The 24,805-nt window shown below is 40.4% G+C and overlaps 1 protein-coding gene across 2 annotated transcripts in view; it reads left to right on the forward strand.

Annotated features, from left to right (window-relative positions):
- Positions 1–23,128, forward strand: part of npas1 (neuronal PAS domain protein 1) — a 40,462-nt gene extending 17,334 nt beyond the window's left edge. Inside the window, exons 5-13 of one of the 2 annotated variants that reach the window (XM_041995786.1) lie at positions 7,002–7,069; positions 8,515–8,604; positions 16,938–17,112; positions 17,228–17,343; positions 17,763–17,959; positions 18,170–18,276; positions 18,547–18,694; positions 19,763–19,875; positions 19,957–23,128. In XM_041995786.1, the coding sequence (XP_041851720.1) occupies positions 7,002–7,069; positions 8,515–8,604; positions 16,938–17,112; positions 17,228–17,343; positions 17,763–17,959; positions 18,170–18,276; positions 18,547–18,694; positions 19,763–19,875; positions 19,957–21,056 (2,114 nt within the window). In that variant the 3' untranslated portion in view covers positions 21,057–23,128. The remainder of the gene's footprint in view (positions 1–7,001; positions 7,070–8,514; positions 8,605–16,937; positions 17,113–17,227; positions 17,344–17,762; positions 17,960–18,169; positions 18,277–18,546; positions 18,695–19,762; positions 19,876–19,956) is intronic. The other variant, XM_041995788.1, reaches the window with a different exon arrangement.
- The last annotated feature ends 1,677 nt before the right edge of the window (positions 23,129–24,805 follow it).

Below are 24,805 nucleotides of genomic sequence, written 5' to 3' on the forward strand. Positions count from 1 at the left end.
TAGTCATTTTTTTTTAAAAAAAACCCACAAATGTGGCTCATCTCAGCATTTCACATCCATGGACACACAAAAAAATTTCTTGTTTCTGAGCCACAAGAGCCCACTGAAACACACTGCCACATAATAACATTTTATGATGAATTGATGAATGTGTAGACTTGGAAAGGCTGGATTTTTACCAAATCACTTCCAATTCAGTTTTTTCCTTTAAAACCAATAAACAAACAGTGGGTGAAATCAAAAATTTAAATGATAAAAAGTAAGGCATTGTTCTGCCTGGGAAAACAATTAATAGAAGATGACACAGTAAAAAAAGGCAGAGTTTAAACCAGCTGCCCCAGATGAAACATGATGAAACATGATGTGATGTGTGCAAAGACTGGAGTTGTAATGTCAGATAAAAAAAAAAAAAGTTGTAGTTTTATGTTAGTCTAATCTAAATTTATGTCATAAATCATAAAAGTGGTAATACCCAGATATTTGCAGTTAGCAATTATGCACAAGCAGTTATTTATAGTCAATAATAAAAAAAGACTTTTTGGTTAAAACATCCATTGTTAAAAAATATGCAGTGTAAAGTTCATGTATTCACAGTTTGTTCACCTTAAATGAAGCAGGAAGAGAAAACAACAGGTGCAGTACAGCAGCTGGAGAACCCCTTAGTCTTTTACAAGGTACAGTACAATGACAACTCACTGCCAGCAACAGGGCAGCTGAAGTGTTTTACTGTCTCGGCTAGTGAGGTCAAACACACCTCTCTCCTCCCAACACTGATGACATTGACTTTCATTCAGCCTCCCCTCACTTCTCTCTCCTTTCTTTCATTGCCTTCGTCTCTGCCACCTCTCTTCTGTCTCCCCCACCTCTTCACGATCTCCCTGTGTCTGCCTCCCCTCTAATTCACAGCGTTTAAAGCAGCCAGGGCTTTTAAGGGAAGTTAATTGCACTCAAATTATGTTCGACCGCAAAAGGAGCGAGGGAGCGATGGAGAAGAGACAGAGAGATAGAGGGAATAAGGGAGGGATGGATGTCAGAGTGAGAAGATAATTGAGCCAGAGAAGGACGCTGTGATTAGGGTCACTTTCTCTAACTCACACTGTCAAATGGCCAAAACGTCACATTTGGATGGTGGTAAACAACTTGGCATGTGATCAGGGTGAGACTACGGAGCCAAACTTAGGAGAAAAAGAAGAATGAGAAGACAGAAAGTGGCGATTGAAAGGGACTGAAACAATGGTTCACTCTGTGTTATCTGTTTGGTTCCCATGGTAACATCCTAACCTGGTTAAAAAGGTTGACACTGTGGGGGTTGAAAGGAAAATGGTGAGTGTGTGTATGTACATGTAAGTAAGGGATGAGTGTGTTGATGTGTATGTGGTGCCATCACTCATGGACTTAAGTCAGACTAAATTATGTATTAGACAGAGGTATAATGAAAATCCTTCAGATTTTTCATTCAGTCATTCAAATCTTTTCTTCCTGTGAGGCGCTGGGGAGACCCCGAAAATTGACCTGCGAGTTAGACTATAATTAACGTGTCCGATCACACCCTGTCCCATTCTGTCTCTTATTCCCACAATGAAATTAAACCTCACAGCAGAGTCCTGGGGAGCTAATGAAAAGGAAGTGTGACAGAGCGGGATGATCAAAGATTTCAGTTGCTCTCACACGTTTGCATCCAGGTCGACATGCAAATGTGTTTATAATACGCAATCACAAAGAATTAATAGTTTATTAAACTAAGAATTTTACAGAATGACTGTAATTTATGTCTTATTTCCTCGGTTTTGTCCAACATTTCTATGGTAACAACTTCAGTAATAAGATCTGGGAGCATGGCAACAATGCAAGGACAAGGCCAGACAAAGCAAGGAATGAGTCATCAGAGTCAGACAGGTTTGAAAGAAGCCAGCATTTTGTCCAGGCTATTTTGGCTACTTTATCTGAAACAAACACTAATTCCTCTACAATAGAATAGTTTTGTTGCCAAAATATGAAGCTAGAGAAAACTAAATGCTCTGCAGCTTAAGAAAACAATTTTAAATATATAGTACTACACAAAAACAAGCAAACAATAAGAGCATTTTAGTTTAAGAACATACATGCTGCAAATATACACAGTACACACTGACAATCCAACATGTTGCAAATAGTCACAGCACTGATGACACTTGCAGTGGAAAAAAAAGCATCCATCTATCCATCCATCCATCCATTTCCTTGCCGCTCACCCAGGGTCGCTGGGGGCAGCTGTCTAAGCAAGGAAGCCCACATTTGCCAGCTCCTGACTTGCAGGTGGATGCTGGAATGGAGGTGTAACCATCATACTAAACATACAAGCAGAAGGCTGCAGTTTGAGTTTCATCACATTAATTTTGTTTTGTGTTTTGTTGTATATATTTTTTTAAAACTTGAGGAAGTGTGTGAGATTTAAGTACAGATTAAGACATACATTTTTGGAACTTTAAATATTGGTTAGAAGTCAACCTTCACTCCTGTGCAACAGTTTATCAAAGCAGGGAATTCCACCAGCAGTACAACACATTCTTAAGTTGTGCTGTTTGTTTAAGTTTTTAATTGGATATAATCCCATTTTGCTTCAACTGTAATGGTGGTTTTTCCAGTGGTTCTGGCAAATAATCCTGACACACTGCATTTTTATCTCATTGAGTAATCGAACCTACTGCTGAGAGCCTCTATTGAAAGTAGACAGAAAGTCTGTTTGCATAAACAGGCTACCGAAATCTGGGATCTGTAACATGTAAGTTGTGAGATGCAAGATGTTGAATGCACACGGAGTTTAGCTTCTTACCGATGCCTCAAAATGAAATGTTTTAGCTCAATGCAATAAACAATAACATCCCAAATTATATAAAGTTAGAGAATATTTCATCAGAAATTGAATCATTATTAATAATTTGTGAACACCTTGTTGTACAGTTTAGGTATTAAAGACTGTTTAGATAATCTGATCAAACTGCTGCTGGCTTGTCCACATCTGACTGACTTACTGTGTCTTGTCCTTTTCCTCTTTTGTAGCTCTTAGTAAGATAGTGTTCTCAATTCTGACAGGAAAACAAACCAAAACTATGAAAATGAAACCTAAATTAATGTTTGGATGACTGCACAATGGGTGTTTTATAATTAGAGCAAATGTTATAGAAGTGATAATATTTACCAAAATCACTCATGCACATGCACACCCATAGAAGTAGGGGTTCACAGCACCACTACAGAAGGATCTTTGTTCTCTGGGTGAGATACCAACACTGCTGAGACACTCTCTCCTAACATGTGTGCAAGCACACACATGCACGCACACTCACATACACCAGGTTCAGTGTTTTGGTTTCCTGGCCCGCCCTATTGTGCCATGGCAGTCCTTAATAAATGGTCCTCTGTGTATTTGTGTCTGCCAGTGTGTGTGTGTGCATGTGTGTGTTTGGATGGGTGTGACTCATCTGTCAGCCCTGCTGGCCTCATGTCACATCCAGTATTTCCTTCTCCCCACTGACACCACTCAGCACAACTGATCACCCACTATCACCTTCACCCCACAAGGGATCTGTAACATGACACATGCATGCATACACGCACACTACAAGTATTTATATTCTTTCTAACTTACATCAAGGTGTGTGTGTGTTAGTCCTTTTCGATTCATTCATGTGTGGTCATGATGGGGGTTGCTTCCTTCAGTCTTCCGAGCTCTGCAGCTCCATCTCTACCCCAGAGGGGAGCCTGACAGGCAAGCAAAGAGCTCGATGGACTCCCCATCCCCCCTCCAGGCAGCGACTGACTAGGCTGAAGGGTCCCAGCACCAGACCCCCTTTCACAGGCCCTGAATGGACTTGCCTTATTTATATTCACACTTTGTCACACAGGGGGACCCCAATCTCACAATGCCACTGTGGCTTTGTCCGGCAACTTTGTATTTATATGTGTGTGTGAGAGAGTTTGTATGTGCGGATGTATATATGTGTGTATGTGTGTGTGTGTGTGTGAGTGTGTGTGAAGGGGGTGTATTATTTAATCGGAGGGCATGTTGCTGCTGTGTAGTCTGTGCATGAGAATTCACCTCTGTGTGTACTCCTGAAGTGCGTGTCTATAGCTCTAACGGAATGCCTCCCTCTTTTTTTCACCAAACCCACATCCCAAGCAGGCAGCTGGGCAATATATAGATGTGTATATGATAGTGTATGTGTGTGTGAATGTGCATGACTGTGTGTGTGTGTGTGTGTGTGTGCATGTGTGTTCCTCCCTCTGTGTTCAGTTGTAACCCAGAGCAGCGCTTTCATTTTCCTGTCATAACGTGTATTGATTTCCCTCAGCCTTGCAGCGACACACACGCTCACACACATATCCAATGATCCTTAAAATCATGCACACAAACGCACACACATGCACACATTCATATGCTCTTGTGTACACACATTCTTACACACACAAATAGTTTGTCTCTGCCAGATAGGGAATGTTGTGTTCAAAAGCAGCCCTGTTGGAGTGAGATTAGTTCTCACATATGGTCCCCACTTTTGCAATCACATGCTCGCAGGTGCACACACACACACACGCCATCACATACTCTTTCTGACATAAAACAGTAAAGACGCTTGATTGCTAAATTAATCTTCCACGTCACTGCTCTCCCCCTGTGCCCACGTTTGCTTTGGAGAAAGTGATCACTCTCGCCATCCTTAGTGTTTTTCTCATTTTCCCCACCCTCTCCGCTCCTCTCACACCTATCCTCACCCTCCCCCCTCCCCCATCCACCTAACCACCTCCAACTCTATTTGTATTGTAATTGCCTTGGTAAACAGCACCACTTTGGCACTGAAGCAGCTCTGATAGCTTGTGTTTGGGATGCATTAAGAGTGGTGATGCAGACACTTTGTGTGTGTGTTTGTGTGTTTGTTTGTGTGTCTGGCGGAGATTGAGTGGTGTGTGTCACACAACGCCCCTCCTTAGGCACAGTTTTCTTTCTTTTTTTTTAAACACGGTCGATTTCTCTTTTATCAGACATAATTGCTTCAAAGAAATAACAGAGATGCAACTTCATTAGAAAACCTCAGTATTTGCACATCATTTTGTATGATTATCAGTAAGCTTTACTGAGCCAACTTTAAAGAGTCAAGTTTATAAATGCCTTTTGTTCAAATATGCAGTTTTTCTTCACAATTTGTATTTCTGCTGCAACTTTATGCGGCTTTGAAAAGACAGAAAAAAACTAACAACACTTTTTTTTATTCTTATATGAGCGCTAAGAGTGGAGAGAAGACAGAAAGAGGTTAAAGGGATGGGATTTATCAAGCACAAAAAGCCCACAGCAATGGTGGGAGAAGTATTAAGATTCATCGTTAAAGTTAAAATACAAATACGCCACAGCGGCAATACTCATTTACAAGTAAACATCATGCACGAAAGACCCTTCTGAAATAAAATTGAGTAGTAGCAGAAAAATGAAATAACAGCATGAAGGAAGAAATGAAAGTTTGGCACAGCTGATTGATGTATACTGTATTTGGCATTATGTAATACTGAAACACAGGGATGTAAGCAGCAGAGGGTTGTTGTTGCTGCAGTTGGATTTACTAGTTTGAATAACATTTTGTACAGTTTCTACTGGGCTTCCTGAATAATCAGACTGAATCTGGCTATGACACATTATAAGAGAGAAGAAGAAATGTATTTTCATCTTTTTCTCAAATGTTTTATTCTTTTTAAATTAAATATTTGATCATGTGAACATTCACTAATGACAGCATAGGAGATATTTAATGGGACAAAAACACTCTTTGGTCAGGCTTTTAACTTTTAATAGACACTTTAAAATGGGACCACACTGCTTTTGTCAGACATTGACAACCAAAAAGGATTTAAAATACCAGTTTAATCTCTGGCAACATTTTAAACTTAAAAAAAAAAAAACTAAATAGTGACTAAATCTGTATTGGAGTTTTTTCTGGTAAAGTTTAATGCAGTGGGACTTCAAGGTATCATTAAACAGAAGTGCTCAAGTAAAGTATAAGTTCCTTAACTTCACTTAAATACAAACTTTAGAAGTATAGTCTTACATTCCACTCCTGCTCTTAATGGGGACAAATTCTTCACAGTCATATCTCAGATATTGAGATATTTTTATACCTTATCCTTTATATTTGTACTCCACAATATTCACTACTTTGACAAATACTATCTAAAATCAGCCTCCAAAATACCGCATAGACCTTTGATGTACTTGTATACTAAAAAGGATCCAGCTCCATCAGGTCATGTGGGACTAGATTACATGCTAGTCCAAGTATTAAAACTAGACAAAGTGAAGCAGCTTAAAGTTTTGTTAGTTTAAGTAGTTGTTTTATTTTGTTCTTTTTCTGAATGCTTTTTTTCCCTCCTTTTTCCCCTTAATATTGTACTGTATTGCATGAAATATGCATGTTAACTTTTTTTTTTTAACTTATCTTGCTTTTAATCATTTTAATTTATTATTTTATTGTGATTATGTGTTGATGCCTTTTACTATTTCTAAAAATCTGTAATGCCTTTGTTTTATGTAAAGCACTTTGAATTGTCCTGTGCATGAAATGTGCTATACAAATAAACTGCCTTGCCTTCAAAGTTGCCTCAGTCTTATTATGGCAGAACCTGACTATTATCGTCAAATATGGAAGTTATCCTCCATTATTGACTTCTTCCTCAGCAGACATTTTGACATGCTGCAGCTGGGAAAACAGGTGTGTGTAATAAAAGTGATAATGGATGAATTCCATTTAGCTGCTTCAGAGATAGAAATGCTGCCTTGCTATCTCACTGCCATGGCTCACTGGGACTCTATTGTTATTTGTTATCATTATTATTAAAACCTGCTCGTTTTCCGTCAATGGTAAGCCAAAATGTGTGCAAGGAAGGCAGACTACTGGTTATAAAGCAAACTAATAAATAAAGAAAACCTGTATTGTCAGACTGTATTTGATACATGTTTGTATTTGTTCTGTTTACAGTTAGACGATCATCTCATTCTCTGGCCACTGACATGTTTGAGCAGCACTTGGGGGCACACCTTTTGCAGGTAACAACCCAGCACCCATGACATCTTTTTAATGCTTCTGTGATGATTGTGATGTACATTGTACCAGATTGTACAAAAAGAAAAAGACTACTTAGGCTCTATGTGTATCTGTAAAGCTTATAAAGTGTGTGCATGGTTTATTTTAACTTCAATGCGTCAGTATCGTCCTCGGTGTAAGACATTCATTTCTACACAAACTCCAAAACACATTCACATACAGAGGCGTACATATCCGATAAACCTCAGGTGCTCTGAAGCCGTTGTTGGCTGCCATTGAGAGCCTCTCTTTTGCACTGAGATATGAATGGAGCCTGAGGGGTGTTCTTGGGCAGGAGAGCAGCAGGAATGATGAAGTGTAGAATGTACAGCCAAAGATTCAGAGAAAGGCCAATGAAGGTAGCACTGCAGATAGTACTTTAAAATAGTACGAGTTTAAAGGAAGAGAGGAGTTTTTTGATAAGAAGGGGTAGGAACAGGTGAAATGCTTCAGAGGTTGAGAATTTAGAAGTGAGAAGGTTGTGGTAAAACAAAGAAACATCGCATGTGACTGCTCTCCTCTGGCATTTTAAAGAGGAAGGGAGGTTTAGGGAATGGCACTGATAGAAATCAAATTAACGCTCCAGAAAAACTGTATGATTCTCCCCTCCCAGCTACCCTCCTGCCGTAATAGCCTGATAATTGCACTTTAGTTCTCCGACATTCAGGCGGCTGGTTTCTCCTCGCCACGACACATGACGCCCCACACCCCGGCCACTCATTTGCATACTGGATGTGTCAGTTGCATAAATTACCGCCGCCACTTTAAGCACTGGGCCGCCAAAATAGCAATCATTTTTCTGCAGCGAAGTGGCCCGATCTGCGTGCACGTGTGTGAGGCTGAGGCCGCGTTGGCTCACTCCTGGAAGCCTGTTATGACGATTAATATTATTCTCTGAAGCAGTCCCCTCTAATGGGCTGGCTGTATACCTTTCACTTCTCATTAGAGTCAGTGCAAACTATAATGATTCTGTTCTATCTGTCTGTACCAGGAGGTGGCTTTGAGTCGGCGTTTATTACAGCTGATTGAAACAGGCCTGGTCTATAAGCTCAGTTTCACATGTCTCTTTGCTCAATTTGTTTACGTGTGCTTGTGTGTGTTTGTAGACATGTGCCCATGCATCCTTCTGTGTTTGATAATGCAGGTCCTGTTCACAGCTGTTGTGTGCAGCCGGACGGGAGTTGTCTATTAATGTCTGTTCACGATTATGCATGTGTATGTGTGGAGGTGCACTTGTGAATTGAGAGAAAGGGCCGAAGGGTGACGTGTTGTTTGTTCTCTAGCTCATTGTAATTTGTTCGATACGCGCTAATTGCACTAATTTGTCTGTCTTGTTTCTGTTTACCTTTTTGTCTCTGTGTGTGTGTGTGTGTATACATGTGTGTTTGTGTGATGTGTGTGTGCACAGTCTCTAGATGGCTTTGTGTTTGTGGTCAGTCAGGAGGGACGTTTCCTCTACATCTCAGAGACAGTTTCTATTTACCTGGGGCTCTCACAGGTAAGATTACCTCTTCTTGTTCTCTTACTCTCTCACTCTCTCTCTCTCTCTCTCACACACACACACACACACACACACTGTAATAATTATTTGTATTGTCTGTGCATTTGCACATATGTGCCTTCTGTTCACGCTTTCATATCCACTCCCAGGAGTGTGTGTGCTTATGTGTGTGAGTGTGAATATCTATGACTGCACTCCTTGCGTTCATCTCTGGAGTGCAACTCTCACAGGGGCAATGCTTCTCTCCTCCCCTACCTCTTTCTACCTCCCACCCTCCCTCCCCCCCGCCGCTCCAGGTGCTCACCTCTGTTGATTGCCTGTGGCCTCTTGTACTGTGAATGTTAAGTCCTGCCATTTTGCCCAGATGCATAAATAATAACAGTAATTACTGGCCCAGCAATCAAAGTGTCGCCCCAGCGCACTGGGCCTGTCTAGGGGAACAAATCGATAGGCATCTTAAAAGCCACATTGATTGTAGGGAGGGGGAAAAACACCAAGGGGGATGGGAAGAAAGATAGAGACAGCCAGTGAGAGAAAGAGGGGAAGGAAAGGAGGAGAGGTGTGATAAGAAGGAGATGAAGAGGGATTGTACAGCATGAGAGAGAGAGAGAGAGAGAGAGAAATAATTAGTGCAACAGTTAAAGAAGAAATTGGGTGGGTTTTTTAGTCTTTATTGGCAAGATTAAAGGAAAAATGTGTTTTTTTTTCTTTTTAGTACAACAGTCAGAGTACTGCATTCATACACCATGTTAAAAAAAAGTTATTGGTGATTGTTAACTATCCCATTGACTATTAATCAAGCCCATTGTTACATGAGAACAATGTAAGAAATGCAACGAAAATCCACAATTTATACAAAAAAAGGCTTTGTTAAATAAAGAAACTAAATCAAATAGTTGTTTTCCAGTATTGCAGGTATTTTGTATCATCTGACCGTAGTTTAAGAATATGTTATCGGTAGTAAGCCATGGCAGAGGATTAATTCTGGACAGCTGTTTTTTGTTTACATAAATCGAGTCTAATAAAGTTTATTTGTAAAGCACCTTTAAAAAAAAAACCTTAGTTGACCAAAGTTCTGTACAAGACAAAACAAATATAATCCCTAAGTCAACAATAAAATCAAATAAACAAATATATCTAATAAAGCAAAATATTTTAATAAGGTAAAACATTTATAACAAAATATATTACATTAAAATAATAAAAATACATATAAGACACATTAAAAGCCAAATGAAAATGCTCACGTTGGATGAAAAGCTAGTGAGAATAGGTGTGTTTTTCATAATGATTTAAAGGGATCAGTGATTAACTACAGATCTGATATTAAAAGGCAGACTGCTCCAAAGTTTGAGAGCAGCAACAAAAAGAACTCTGCCTTTTAATCTGGTTTTGGCAGCTGTCAAGAACAGCTGGTTTGTTGATCTCAGTGCTCTGACAGGACTGTGAAAGTTTAAAAGCTCTGATAGGTATTGTGGTTCTGTATTATTAAGACTTTTGAAAACTATCAGCAGAAACTCAGCAGAATTCTCATTACTTTCAGGTAAATTTTAGAAATAAATTTCCCCCCAGAATATGTGGATTTTAAAGGTATATGTACAGCACAAAAATCCTACATATGCACAGTCCACTTTCACAACCACTACAATCCCTGTCGAGACCAAAACAGCATCTAAACGCAAAAGTCTAAAGGGTTATATTTTTTTTAATATACATCATAAAATAATATCAGCATATTCTTTGGTATAAAAGCCAAATACTCCATGGTCGCATTGCCCTGTTTTCCACAATAATCATAAAGCAATGACATTGATATAAAACAAGATACTTTCAAAACTTGAGTCAATTATTTGCAATTTGATTCAGAAGATTTGACCAAACATTTGGCTGCTTCACATATAAATACATAATCATTCCAACTTGAGTTAGTTCTTTTTCTTGGCATTTAACTCAGTAAAAATTCCAATAATAATGAATAATCTGTATTACTTCAACACTTACTTTTCTGGTACTTTTCTGTTATCAAAACTCAGTCCTGATTGTACTTTTCATGCTAATGCATGGATGCATGTGTGGCAGTATATGCACTAACATGCCCTTTGTGCACATAACATTGTAGATATTGTATTTTGGGTTAAAAATGTACTGCTTATATCAAGACAAGTAAAAAGTTTAATACATCTGAGATATCCATCTACATGAATGAAGGAACAGTAGCTCATTTTATTCAAGGTAACATTGCAAACCATTTTGGTTGCTTGTAGGGATTTAACAACACATCAGTCTACATTGATTCAATGTCAAGACTCAGTCGCATCGGTCCCAACTGGAAATATCTATCAAACATAGAGACAGTAATCCAAGAGCAAGATGCTCTTAAGAAGGAACATGTGGAGTTTCTTTTACATTTGCTTTGTTCTAACAACCAAAATTTCTTATTTTAATTTGATGATAAGGCCAGACTGTATTACCATTTATTTTTACTATAATGAAGTTCTAAAAATAGTTTGTCTGAGACTCTAAGAGCAGTGAAGATGACACTATATGCTGCTTTAATTTATACACATAGAAATGTCAGTTTTCCTTGACAATATTTGAGAATTTCTAAATTTAAGATACAGAACGTGCCACAGAATGTGCCTGTTTTTGTTAAAAGTAAAGATTTTGTTGGATTGTTTCTTTTTACTTGAAAAACAGCGCTGGGCTTCCCCACTCTTGATGTAACCACAATTTATTAACTACATTAGCTGTATGTGTACTTAGCCCCTGTCACATTGCTTACATTACATCATTACACCCAACTGTGAAGTCCTGAAGTACACTTATACATCACTGCCGCCAGATGAAGAGTTAAACCAACAAAGAGCATAAAAAATAACAATGTTGAATTTGAAACTTGTAGAAAAAACACAAGCTGACTGTTAACAGATTTGCAGTCCCTATGTGATATCTCCTTAGTTCTATATACCCAGGCAAAGTCACACATCTGCCAAAGCCTATGGGTGATGATTGCCTCACACCAATAATGTGGAGGAAGGCCTCCAGGATGACTCCAGGATCATTTTAAAAAGGGATTCATTAAACAGAGTTGTGTTAACAAATCAGAAAGGAGTTGTTTGGACCTGCTCTGGAACTTTTAATCTTTTCTCTGCAAAGACACAAAAAAATGCACATCTTCATGTACACTTTTGCACATTCAATACGTTTAAAGTTAATAAGCCAATAGTAAAACTGGTGGCAGCTAGAAGACAGAAGCAGAAAGGGAGATAAAGAGACTAAAAGAGAGAACCAGGCAGACAATTAAAAGATAGAAAGAAAATAAAGCAAGGGAATAGGGTAGCGAAAGAGAGACAGTGTGAGACAGTGAGTGTGTAAATAGAGCTTAAATGTGCAGTAGGAATGAAATTCGCCTTGGGATTGCCTAGGTAAACAAGGCAGCCGAGGCTTTGGTGGAGATGCTAATAAAACAGAGCTGTTCTTATCAGCTGAGCAGATGGCCTAACCCATCACATCTACTCAAACACGGCCTAAGCCATCAGCATTCTAATGAAATTATTTATGATCGAAGATTACATTCAAAACCTTGAACACACAACTCTGCATTTACCTTCCTGAAAAGATGGGACCAGGCGGGGACAGAGGAGGTTTATGATCAGAAAGAGACAGCCAGACAAGGTAGGCAGAATGAATTGGGGGTTATATGAGAGGGAGTATAGAGTGTGTTTATGGACAGAAACAACTAGAAAGAAAAACATACAAAAAGAGAGAAAGGTGGGTGGGAGAGGACAAAAACACTTTGGTATGCTTTGTTTGGCGAGTGGAGACAGTCACAGGGGAGAGGGGAAGGGCAGACAAACAAACTATGCTATGAGTGAAAAAAAGTATAACTGGTAGTTTGTTTTAGAGGGCATGTCGCCCCTGTGGACCGCCCCTGTTCCGTGTCTACTGTCCCCCCCTCCGTCTGACCTCTCTGCCCTGGCTTACACCCTGGGCGGCTCCCCTGACAGTGGGGTTGCTTAGCCGGCTTAGCCCAGGTCAGGCACCTTGACCAGCTTCCCTGGCGGCTACAGGTATCTTTTTTTCCCCCCTCTCATGGAACCATGGGAATAAACCTCGGAATTCCACAAAGTAGATGAATGGGGAAAGAAGAGAAGGAAGGGCTGAATGGATGGAAGAAGTGGACAGAAAGACAAAGACGGGAGGCGATATGAGAAGGACTGAGAAGTAAGACCAATGGCCAGCACGATGGGAAAAAAAGGATAAATAGGGTAAAGAGAAGGGAGGAAGGATGGGATATTGAGGGAGGAGGGAATTGATCTACGAATGGTTAGTATGCAGCCCCCGGTCCCCCTTCCCCCTATCCCTCCCCCACTCTCCCTCCTTCTCTCCTCTCCCATCAGTCAGTGAGGGCTGAGAGTATGTTGTGGACCACTGCCCGGATGCCTCATACATATTAAAGCCCCCTGCTATTATTTATATCATGTCTCTCCTTCCCCTGCTTGCTGCCCCTCATCCCCTCCACACCACCATACATACATGCACGTTCATCTCTCTACACACACACACACACACACACACACACACACACACAATGATGCACTGACAGACAACTACTCACGCAAACAATGACACACAATGACACGCAGAGACATAAAAACAGACAGTCTAGTCACATACGCAGAGAAACAGAGGCATGCCGTGTGCTTGCATACACACAGTCACACACACAGAAATTTGAATGATCTCACTCTCTCCTCACGTCTCCCTTTGCGCCACATTCTATACCTGTTTTTATGTCTGAGCCTGACTCATCCTCTCAATCGCTCTGTCTTTTTCTCATCTTCTCATTTCTATCTGATCTTTTTTCAATACCTCCCTCCTGCCTGTGATGGAGTGATATTATTCGGATGGGTCTTAAGCCTTGTAAAGCCCATAAGGACCTGTTTGTCTCACTACCTTGTTTTCCAGTATCACAGGGCCAGGGGATTGTGTCCCTTTCAGGTGGCTGGTCCAGTGCTCTGAGCAGAGATGAAGTTAGGACTCATTTGAAAATGACAGTTCACTTGCAATTTATGAAACAGATTTTAACAGACAGAGAGATGGAAAGATCTTGACATAATCTTTAATTGAATAAAAGCTCAAAGTGAGGTTCATCCAAAGTTTAAGAGACCAAACACCATCATTCTATTTGTAAAAAAAAAAATCCAGCCTCTTAACGTTGATTTTAAAAGATTAATGAGCGAATCCATTTTGATGTCAGAATCAGAAGAGATTCAGTAGAGAAGTAATTACACTGCTCATGTTACATCTGCATGGAGAGGCAAAGAGGGGTCAGAAAGAATAAAAGGTTATCCTTTGAGCTCACTTTTTAGGGTGTTATTTATATTAAAAAAAACCAAAAAAAAAAAAACCACTTGAAATGTAAAACTAAGAAATTTACCACAGTGTTGCTAGAAGAAGTAAGTGATTCCCACAACGAGCGGGTGTAAGGTGAAAAATAAGTAAGTAAGCTTTTACCAGTGACAACCCAAACATATAATATATTGATTAAGCTTATGGTCCCCATCAGGTATAGTAGCATTAGTAATAGCACATTTATTACCCTGTCTCATAGTAAATAATAAAATGAGCCTAACAGAAATTATATTGTTTTTGCTAATTACTGTTAATTATGCATTATTGTGACACCTGACATGATTCTTAAAATAAAAATAATAAAATCAAAATCTTTTTGTCTTTTGCAGAAGAAACTGGGCTCAATATCTCACTTTGCTAAAAAAAAAAAAAAAAGATCATTTCAAACATGCAGAAGATATTGTGAGATAAACTATTTTTAGGCAAGCTGGGATGTTTTTTAAACCCTAACCAGGTAGTTTTTGTTGTCAAGAGTGTAATGTAAAATGATCTTTGCTTTGAAGTGCTTCGTTTAAACCACAGTATCCACACAGAAAAATGAGAAATAAACATGAAAATTAAATTTTCCATTTGTTTTACATTCTTGCCAACAGACAATAGCCTTTCTGTTTAATTCAAATCTTTATAAGATAAAACTTTTTGCCCGTTTTAATTTTTACCTGCTGTGTTTTGTGTCAAATTGCACTATTCCTGCTCATTTGAGGAGAGATCTCAGCCATCCACAGAACCAATCATGCATACACTGTATGAACTCTACTATCATACATGAATTCACTAAGTCCAGCATGATGTTCATTCATATGTTGCACATACCGTAAAGTATACTCACCAGTTTGGGAGATAAACTTAGGTTGTGTGACACACAGGTTTCAAACCAGTTTCACTCCTAAATCCACTGTGATCAGCACAAGACTTAATTTTATGGGCTCTTCCACTTGACAGGAGCACTTATCTAATACCATCCCACATTCCCTCAGATGGTGATTTTTTTGCCTGCTAAACATGAAGTAGCAATGAATACATGACTGTTTGGTGAAATGCTTTGTAACTGTTTCATGTGCTCTCCCATAGGAACAGTTTGTTGGGTTAATCTGCAAAAATATGGTGCATTTGACACATAAATTTACATTGTTACTGTACTTGAAGTTCTTCCAGAAAGTATCTGGAAAGCATATTGGCTGTGAGGCATCTGTGACAATGTTTTTAAGGCTAATTTATTTAAAAAAAAATCTGTATGAGAAAGCCAAACAGCTCTTTAAAGAAGTGCATGTAGTTCCACTCTTACTCTGAGGTCAGAGCCTGTTATGTCAGTGCATTCCAGTTTAATTAGAAAAGAAAAATGTAAGCTTCATAACATTAAGAAGAGTCACTCCTGTGTTGCTGAAGTAACTACATATAATTTTTTTAAAAAAGGAATCTGTGTGTCTCTGCTAACCCACTCTTTTAATAATGACAGATAAATGTGTGTCTCTGCGGTAAATGCCCTTGCACATTTATTGTCAAAACCCAAATCCCAGAATTAAAGTTACATCTAAAAGCAACTGTTTTAGTTTTCCAGGTTTATATATCAGCACTTATTTCCTGGATAGTCGGTCAGAGAAAAGTCAGAGAAAATTCTCTATTGTCCCTCTCGAACTTGTGCAGATAACAGCATGCACATGTTTGATACACAATATCCATCCGCCCTCGAAATATGGACTTTGTACAAATAAAGAAAGCCATTTCAAAGAACACTAATCAATAAATTCTGTCTTGTGACAGTCTCATAAACGTCCATGAGAATCTGCTGGTTTCTTACAGGTGGCACAATTCTGAAAAAAAGCAAAGCATCAATAAATTAACCCAGCATGTCTGGGAATAAAAGAAAAAAAAAAAAAAAACAAACAAGAGAAAAAATCTGCTTTTTATCATCCTCCCTCACTCTGAGGGCTTTCCTTCATCGTTCCTCCCCACATCGGTCGCTTTCCTTCCTTTACGCCCGCCTCCCTTGTTCGCTTTCTTCCTCTCCCTGACTGTGATGTCCTTGAGGGCCTGCTGAAGCTCCCATAAAGCCTGCAGTAAATGGCTCTAATCCGGTAATAAATGGCTGTGTCCTACAGACAAGGGTGTGAGGCTGCTGCAGCCATGGTTTTATCAGATGGAATGGTATTGCTGCACACACACACACACACACACACACACAAACACACACACACACACACACACACACACACACACACAAGAAAACATTCACAGATGTAATAGAAGCTGCATTGGTGTGTGTAAGCATGCATCACCCCCCCGGGCCGCTCTCTCTCTGTTTCTTTCTCTCACTCATATGTGCACACACACACACACACACACACACACATTTATACAGCTTCAGATGGAATCACACCTTCTCAGATTGTGCTGCTTTATGGATGCCATGCAAGAGCAGCACCATTATTACCTTTAAATGATTAGAGATGCGACTATGATGCATTATGATGATAGGATCGTATAGAGTTGTTGCTCTGCTCTTTATGTCTGCTGGGAAAGACTGTAACTGAATGAATGAGGAGGAAGGGATACAGACAGTAAGACGAATAGTAATGTGACCTTTGGAGATAGTTAGAGTTCACCTGTTTTTAATCAGCAAATACAATTGATTTTTATCTCCCCTGGTTTTATTTGTGTACTACTGTAGTGACATGGTCCTCTGAGACTGGACTGTGTGTGTAGGTGTGTGTGTGTGTGTGTGTGTGTGTGTGTTAGTTTGGGGTGGGGGATGCTTTACAACCTCCACTTTCCTTGTTGAGTTGTAACCCATAGTGGTACTTTCATTTTCCTGTCATAACATATATTGATTTTTTCTGTGTGTACTGTACTCGTTCACGTGCAGTTATTTGTGCTCAAAGGCTCTGGTTTTGATGGGTCTATATGCTCCTCTTCAGGTGGAGCTGACCGGCAGCAGCGTGTTCGACTACATCCACCCAGCGGACCACGTCGAGATGGCAGAGAGGCTAGGAATCAGGCCCCATCTGCGAGCCGAGGCTGGCTGTCACACTGCCCCTGAGAGCGCTTCCAGCTCTGCATCCACCTCATCCCTAGCTGGTACCCCTGAACCTGGTACTTTTTTTCTTGTAAAAAAAAGCAGTTGTTATGTTCACTAATTCAATGAACATAAATTAAATAATCTAATTTCTGACAAATGAAGTAGAATTGTTATTTTTGTCTTCCACAGCAGCTCCATCTAGTCCTCATTCTCCTGCTGACGATCCTCCAGACCGTGGCTTCTTCATCCGTATGAAGTCTACACTTACAAAAAGAGGCCTGCATGTCAAGTCTTCTGGCTACAAGGTATCTAAGGAAGTGATTTCCAGTAATTAGAACCAAGGTTCTGCACACCTTAACTCTTCTGCTTGTTGTTTGGATGATAAAATATACAAGCAGCACATTGTCATTTTCTGTTGTGCTGCCAGTGTTTCATAGCACTGTCAAGTTGGTCATTTTCTCTATGTTTTATGGTTGTGACCTTATTTCACACTGAACTGCCTCACATAACAGTTTACTGCACTCACTGCTGTAATACCAGAGCTGCTGTTCTTTTTTTTTTTTTTTAACCATTCATGATCATGTTCAGTGTTTATTGTTGAATGTAAGATTATATTTTCTTCACTGGTTCTTTACTGTCTGTTGGTGAATTAAAACTGTCTGTTTAAATTAGTTGCTGTGCTACAAACTAGATTTGTGTGTAATTAATCTACTCTGCTTTTCAGGTAATCCATGTAACAGGACGAATCCGCTGCCGCCCTGCACTTGTTCCGGGCTCCACACGCTCTGTCCGTCGCCCGATGGGTCTGGTTGCACTGGCTCACACGCTCCCACCCTCCACACTTAATGAAGTGCGCATGGAGAGCCAAATGTTTGTCTTCCGAGTGAACATGGATCTCCAGGTTACATATTGTGAGAACAGGTAAGAGTTTTCTGTAAAATGTCGTGACACATTTTTAAAATGTGTAAAATCTTTGCTTTTTGAGCCCTTTCATAGTCATGTTTCTTCATGAGCAGCTGGCAGAGCACCCAGCCATTTAGCAGTTTTAAGAGACATATCTGCCTCTGTTTGATTGACAAAAGATTTTTCTCTCTCTCTCTCTCTCTCCTTTGTTTATGCATTGCTACACAGGATCTCGGAGTATATGGATTTGACCCCAGCAGAGGTTGTGGGACATACTTGTTATCGTTTCATCCACGTTGAAGACCTGGAAAATCTCCGGCAGAGCCATGAGGACTGTAAGTCACATACATATGTATATGTAGTAAAAAGTTAATCGTCCTCATCCCTCTTATTTTTCAAAGGATCTGAATTTGTGGGGTGTTTGGAGGGGTACAGGGGTCTTGGAAAGCCTGTTAAAGTCTCACATTGTACTGTTGTGGTAGGCGCCCTCTGCTGCCACTGTCATGAACTGCCAAACTATTAACAGCTTGTTTTTTTGTTTGTTTTTCCCCCTCTTCTCCTGTTATACATCTTATTTTCCCTCCTTGCACCTGTTTCTCCATTAGTGTTGAGGAAAGGCCAGGTAGTGACAGGTTACTATCGCTGGCTGCAAAGGAGAGGAGGCTACCTGTGGATCCAGTCCACTGCCACTGTCTCCATCAACCACAAAGCCCCCCATGAACGCAACGTCATCTGGGTTAACTATGTCTTGAGGTCAGTGCAGTCATGGACTGTTGTCAAGGAGTCCTGATATGAGCCCATTTTATACAGAAACCTTACTGTCTGTGATGATGATGAAATGTATTGGAATTAGTGGTGAAGAGTTTCCCTGCTTCAAATGTAAGAAAAGTGGGCAGGATACCGACATAAAAGCAAATCACATTTCCTTTAGCTGTTACGTCTGAAAGCCGAAAATATTCTTGGAAATTTGAAAATGATTAAATAATATTAAATAATATATAGTTTTTGCAGAAATCTGACAAGCATGTTTTTTTTTTTTTTTTTTTTTTTTTTTACCAAGATTCCAGTTAGAGCGATTATAATGCTCAAGCTTTTAAACTAATATAAAGCATTTCAGACCTCTTTACTGTGTGTATGAATTTAAATGGCTCTTTAAATGTTGCCTTATATTCTGTTTGGTTACAATCTATTTTCCATGTGAGCCTTTACAAAATATGCTTATATATGCACATGGTGCATACAGAACATAGCAAAAAGCCCATTGACAGAGCAGTCTGACGAAAACAAGAGGTGTAGGCTGTATTTCAGTGCTAATTAGACTGAAGCTATATAATTAGTACAAATGGATGTCAGAATTTTCAGTCTGAATGGTGTTTTAGTTAATTAGTGCTGTAATTACAAGAGCTCATTAACTTCTCCAACAGCCTCCTCCTTGTCTGAGCTTAACTCTGTATAGGTGGGTTGCTGAGTGGAGCACAGTGTTTGTGTGTGTGTGGGTGTGTGTGTGTGTGTGTGTGTCGAAGGGTGGGGTCTGCTCTTGAGTCTGTTTGCATGTGTTAATGTGTGTGTTTTAGTGTTAAGGGCTATTTAAAGGGTTTGGTGTGTGTTAGGTGCAGGTTGTAGGGTGTGAGGCATTTTGGCTGTTGGAGGCTGTTATTAGGCTGATTATATGTTGTTTCCATCTCTAAGTATTCACTCAAATCAGCACAGCACTACTATTTTTTTTATGTAAGTGGCTTTAAGTGGTTGATGATCATTTTTGTATACATCTACTTTTTCTTTCTCCCTTTTCATTTTCCACTTTAATATCTATCCATCCAGTCGAACAGAGTTGCCTGATACTCCCCTGGATCTGCTCCAACTACCAGAAAGCTTAAGAGCGGAGCGTCTTCGAGTTAGCTCGCCCCCAACTGAAAGTTCCCCACAGATTCGAGGTAACTCACTGTACACATAACTACCTTCCTGTGATGTCTCTTGACAAACGCATTTTTATCAACATCTCCCTTCCTCCTCAGGTCCACAGCCAGTGAAGAGCTCAGCGGGAAAGACTGACCCTGACACTAAAGGCAGAGAGAAATTCACCACCTCTTCCATCCAATCAGAGGACAGGAGGAAACGCTCACTTAGGTCCGACCCAGCTGGTGCACCCCCCGAAAGCCGTCGTAGACTAGAGGAGCTTCAACACGCAGAAGAGGCTGTTTCAGCCTCCTCAGACCTGGCGAGCGAAAGCGACGGAGAGGAGGAGGAAGAAGCAGAATGGGACCAGGGGGGAGATACTGACAGATTAAAACAGGAAGACAGTGGGGGAGGAGGTAAACAGAGCAGGGAAGGAGACACCCCAACTAGAGGGGAGAGGACAGGGAGGGTGCACAATGGCCGGGCAGTGATCCAGCAGCTGAAGAGTGTGGTGACCCCATCTCCCTTGCCTGGCAGCCCCAGCATCAAGACTGAACATGAAGTCCTAACCACCGGAGGGCGCTGGGGATCACACACACAAACGTCCACTGCTCATACACACACCTCTCATCCCCAGCCGTCACATCCGCACACTCCTTCCAGCAGCCTGAACGGTGACAGCCCCACAACCCCAATCCCTGACTCCTCTTCCAGCAGTGAAGCCCCACCAAAAGGCTTGTTCACTCCTCCTTCCCCCTCTTTGTCCCCTGCCATGTCCATACCCTCCCCATTGCCTCGTGAGGAGAGGGTTGTGTCCGGGGTGGTCAGTCGCAGCAGTGGCGGTAGCAGCAATACAGGTAGCGGCCCTGACTTTGAGCTACTCCAGAGACTGGCTGCAGGTGGTGCAGCAGGGCGGGTCCTCTTCCACCCTCTAGCCCTCGGTCCACAGGGCCCTCAGAGCCTGTATGCCCCGAGCACTATCCGCTACGCTCCACCCGAGCTACCCCCCTCCCACCACCACAGTGCAGGACACAGTGATGGCCTGCAGCTTCGCTCAGACCACCACAAGGGAGCCCCACCGGCCTTCTTCCCCCACCTACAGCGGCTGGCCGGCCTGCCACCCTTCAGTGGTTTCACCCCATCTGACAGCCCTTTCTCCTCTGGCCTGCCTTTCTGTATGAATGGACTGAGGGGGGCTGCTGGGACAGAGGAGGATTGAGTCTAACTGGAGGAGGTGAGATGAGAAAATAAAAATGAAGGATGGCGTTAAGTGACAAAACAGACAAAGAGTTGTTGAAAAGGGCAGGAGAGACAGAAATGGCAGGATATTAAACCTCTAAGGACATTACTAATTGGACAATGAGCTGAATAACTGTAATCTAAAATATGTGACAAGCTGCTGCCATAGAATTTACTGTGGACAAGTGACAGTGACTCTCAGAGAACACGGGACATGGAAACTTTTGACTGGCTGTCCCTCAAGACTTTTCGTCTCCACAACAATAATGAACTCTGCTCTGTGTCTTTCTCTAGATGACTGTGTTGATTTATGTGTCTCTTCCACTCAGAGAAGCCATAATGTATATAAGGACAAAACCATGAAAACCCTCAGCTCACATCCTTGTTACTTTCAGCCCAATTAACCCAATTAACCCTAAAACCAGACGAAAGAGGTGGACACTTGCCTGTCAGGATGAAAGCGACTTTGGAATAAAAAAATTTTTTTTATCATTGCAGTATTACACAAATTGTCTCTTACACTGAGCTCCAGGTGAGAATTTAATTATAGGCTTTCCTTTAAAATAGATGGAGACAGCCTTTTGTTGTTTTGTATTAAGACTCAAAATAATTATAGATAATAATAATAAAAAAATTATAAAAAAAAAAACATTCATCAGTCAGCCATACTTAAAGCACACTGATGGGACATGAGTATGAGTAACGTAGTCCCAGACATTCCAGTATATATAAGGGAAAATGCAATGCAGACAGGATTTTACTTCTGTTATTTCATAATAGGACAGTAATATGTTTAAATGAGTGTCAATTATAGTATATTCTTTAAGATGCTGCAGTTGTGTTTGTGTATGAAAGCCATATTGTTTTTTTTATTATTTGTATTGATTTTTGTTTCAAACACATGGATGCAAGGTGTTGAATATATCAAAATACACACAGTAACTTAGTTATACTGGATGGACTCTATCATCTGATGTTTTTTTTCTTTGTTATTGTTTTGTTTTTTTTAAAATTGCCTAAGAAAATATATTTCTGAAAATGTTTTAGGAGGGAGTAATGGTGGTGGACATAAGTGTTTTTATCACCTAGACCTCTGTGTTTTTATGAGCACTTACTAAAATTTGTCCTGCTGTGTACTCAAAGCACTTCATTGACTCGGATGTGTGATCCTGTTAAAACAGAAAACAAAGCAGAAGCAGTCACTAATGTTATAGCCAACCACAGTGCAACAGAGTGAAAAAATGCTCATTTGACACAAAGATGACATGTTACCATTAAAAATATGACCGTCAGAGGTCAATAAAACAGCAGAATTATTCTGAGACAAGGTTCAGTCCAATTCCAAAAGTTGGAAATAAAGTTTTTGTATCATAACAACTGAATAAACTGCTGAGAAAATGTACCCCGAATTATTACAATTAAAATGAAAAAAAAAAATGCAACCATTTTCAAGCCAGACACACTCAAAAGAAGTGAGTTTAAAGTATTATGATAAATGTATATTAAAAACCATTCTAGCACTTTGAAATAAATTCTTTTAAACCAATCTATCAAATACATAGAAATTTATGTAATCTGTTGACGTTTCTGGCACTTTTTTTTTTTCCTTACTTTTTTTTCATTGCCTCTAAATTGAGATTATAGTTGATATGTGAAAAACTGATGTTTATGTTCCGATGTCTGGCAGGATGAAAAGAGGAGAGAAAATAGTTTGGATATGGTGTGTGCATCCATTCTGTAGCTGCCATATACAAACACTGCACGTGTGTCTGTGAGCCCACGCATTCTCGGGCGTTTACTGGTTTAAAATGCTTGTATGAATGGGCGAGTGTGTGTCTGCTTGCGTGAAGGTGTCCTCTGTTTTGTTTTTGTTGTTGTTGTTGTTGTTGAATAAAACAGCTAACCCCCTTGCCCATCACTGTGAATCTAACATTATCTTCCCATGTTTGTGAATACTTCACCCACCTATCAAATGAAATGAACAAGTGTAAAAATAAAAACAGTGATACAGATGATGATAATAAAATATTCCAGTAGAGGAGCACAACTCAAGCTTTTGTTGACTCTTTTCTTGCTTGTGAGAGCGCATAAAATCTAAGGGCTTTATTAAGGTTTTATGTGCGATTAAAATATCACTAAGGTATTATTGGAGGATACCCAGGCCTGTTCTCACAATTGCAGATTATTTCTTGTTTTGGCATGAGGTAGAGCACACACTTGATTAATTTACTGACCTTTACAAATAGCTTTTCATTGTATATGTATTGATTAAATATATATAAATAACATGCAGAGAAGAGTAGCAAATGGGACAAGTCAGTAGTAGAAACAAAATTATTTTTGTTACTGCAAATGCATGCCCCTTTTTATATCTTATTATTAATAGAGCAAGTTGACAATATTGTGTGTCCCTGAATTGGACAAAAACACTATTAATCCTTAATAAAAATCAGCGTGTGGAGCAGGTGAGAGCAATCCTGGCAGGACATCACTCAAGTGTCAGGGATTCAGAAAAGACTTAGCTATAAATTGATCCGAAATGAACACAAAAGAACAGAGAGCGTATGGAGAGCGTCTCACTTATAAGGGACTATACATGCGAGTGCGTGTCACAGTGTATGCGTGTGTATGCATTGTGTGTGTGTGTGTGTGTGTATGTGTGTGTGTATGGGTGTGCGTATGCATCTCTGTGAATCTGTGTGTGTTGTCTGAAGCAGCCCCAGGGAGGGGCTCTGACATTGAAGACGGGTTAAATCCTGTTTTACATTCAAGTGGCAGGCCCTAGTTCATTAGAGTGAGGATCATTCCTCCTCAAGACCAAAGGAAGCGCATACTAAACAAGAGCAGTTGTTGGGGAGAAAATGCCATTGTACGTGCAAAACCGTATGCACTGTATAGGAGGGTGTGTGTGTGTGTGTGTGTGTGGACTGATACACTGTGAGCAGGGCTGCAAAACAACCTTTCCTCTTTATCTCATAACGTCTTTGTATAGTGAAGTAAAGGTGTGGCTTGTGCAATTGAAAACACTGTGCACTATTTGTGTGCATGTGTGTGCATGAGCAGTCAGGAAGTCATGACAGCCTTCCTGACTGTCTTCTACTCAGCCTGTCATTGAGACACCCATATGCCCTCTCTGTCACTAACTTTGATGGCTTATCTTACCCCCTGAATTACAGCCATGCCCCCAGGGGAAATACCTTAGCACATGTAAATGCATTTAAAAGAGTAGAGAATGAGAGAAGAGATAACAGAGTAAACGATGGAAGGAGACATCAACTTTCCCCACCTGCTCTTCTTTCCCTTTATCCTTTTTCTACTACTGCTGTTTTCATCTTTGTCATTGTTTCCCAACAATTTCCTCTTTGTCTTCTAGGCCAATCCATACTTAATGCCATTCTCAAGGCATATCCTTTGATCCATACATATGGCATTTAACACCTGAGAGCAGATGAGCACCCTGTGCTAGAAATGAGCAGAGGTTACGACTCCAACTTTCAGGGCTGAGAGTGTAGACGTGAAATTGAGGTTTGGAGATGCATAAGGCTAGACTATGGCTGATGATGTGGTTTCTATAGCTGCTTGTGGTCTGGGGTAGATGGTGTTTGTCAGTGAGGGTGCGTCTCCTGCCTCTGGGCACCCTGCCCTTTAGACGCGCCAGGCCTCGGGAGCCTCCTGCATGCCAAACAGACCTGTGCAGTCAGATGCAGCCACGGAGGAGAGAGGAGGAGA

This window comes from Melanotaenia boesemani, chromosome 9 (genome assembly GCF_017639745.1).
Source record: "Melanotaenia boesemani isolate fMelBoe1 chromosome 9, fMelBoe1.pri, whole genome shotgun sequence".
NCBI lineage: Eukaryota > Metazoa > Chordata > Actinopteri > Atheriniformes > Melanotaeniidae > Melanotaenia > Melanotaenia boesemani.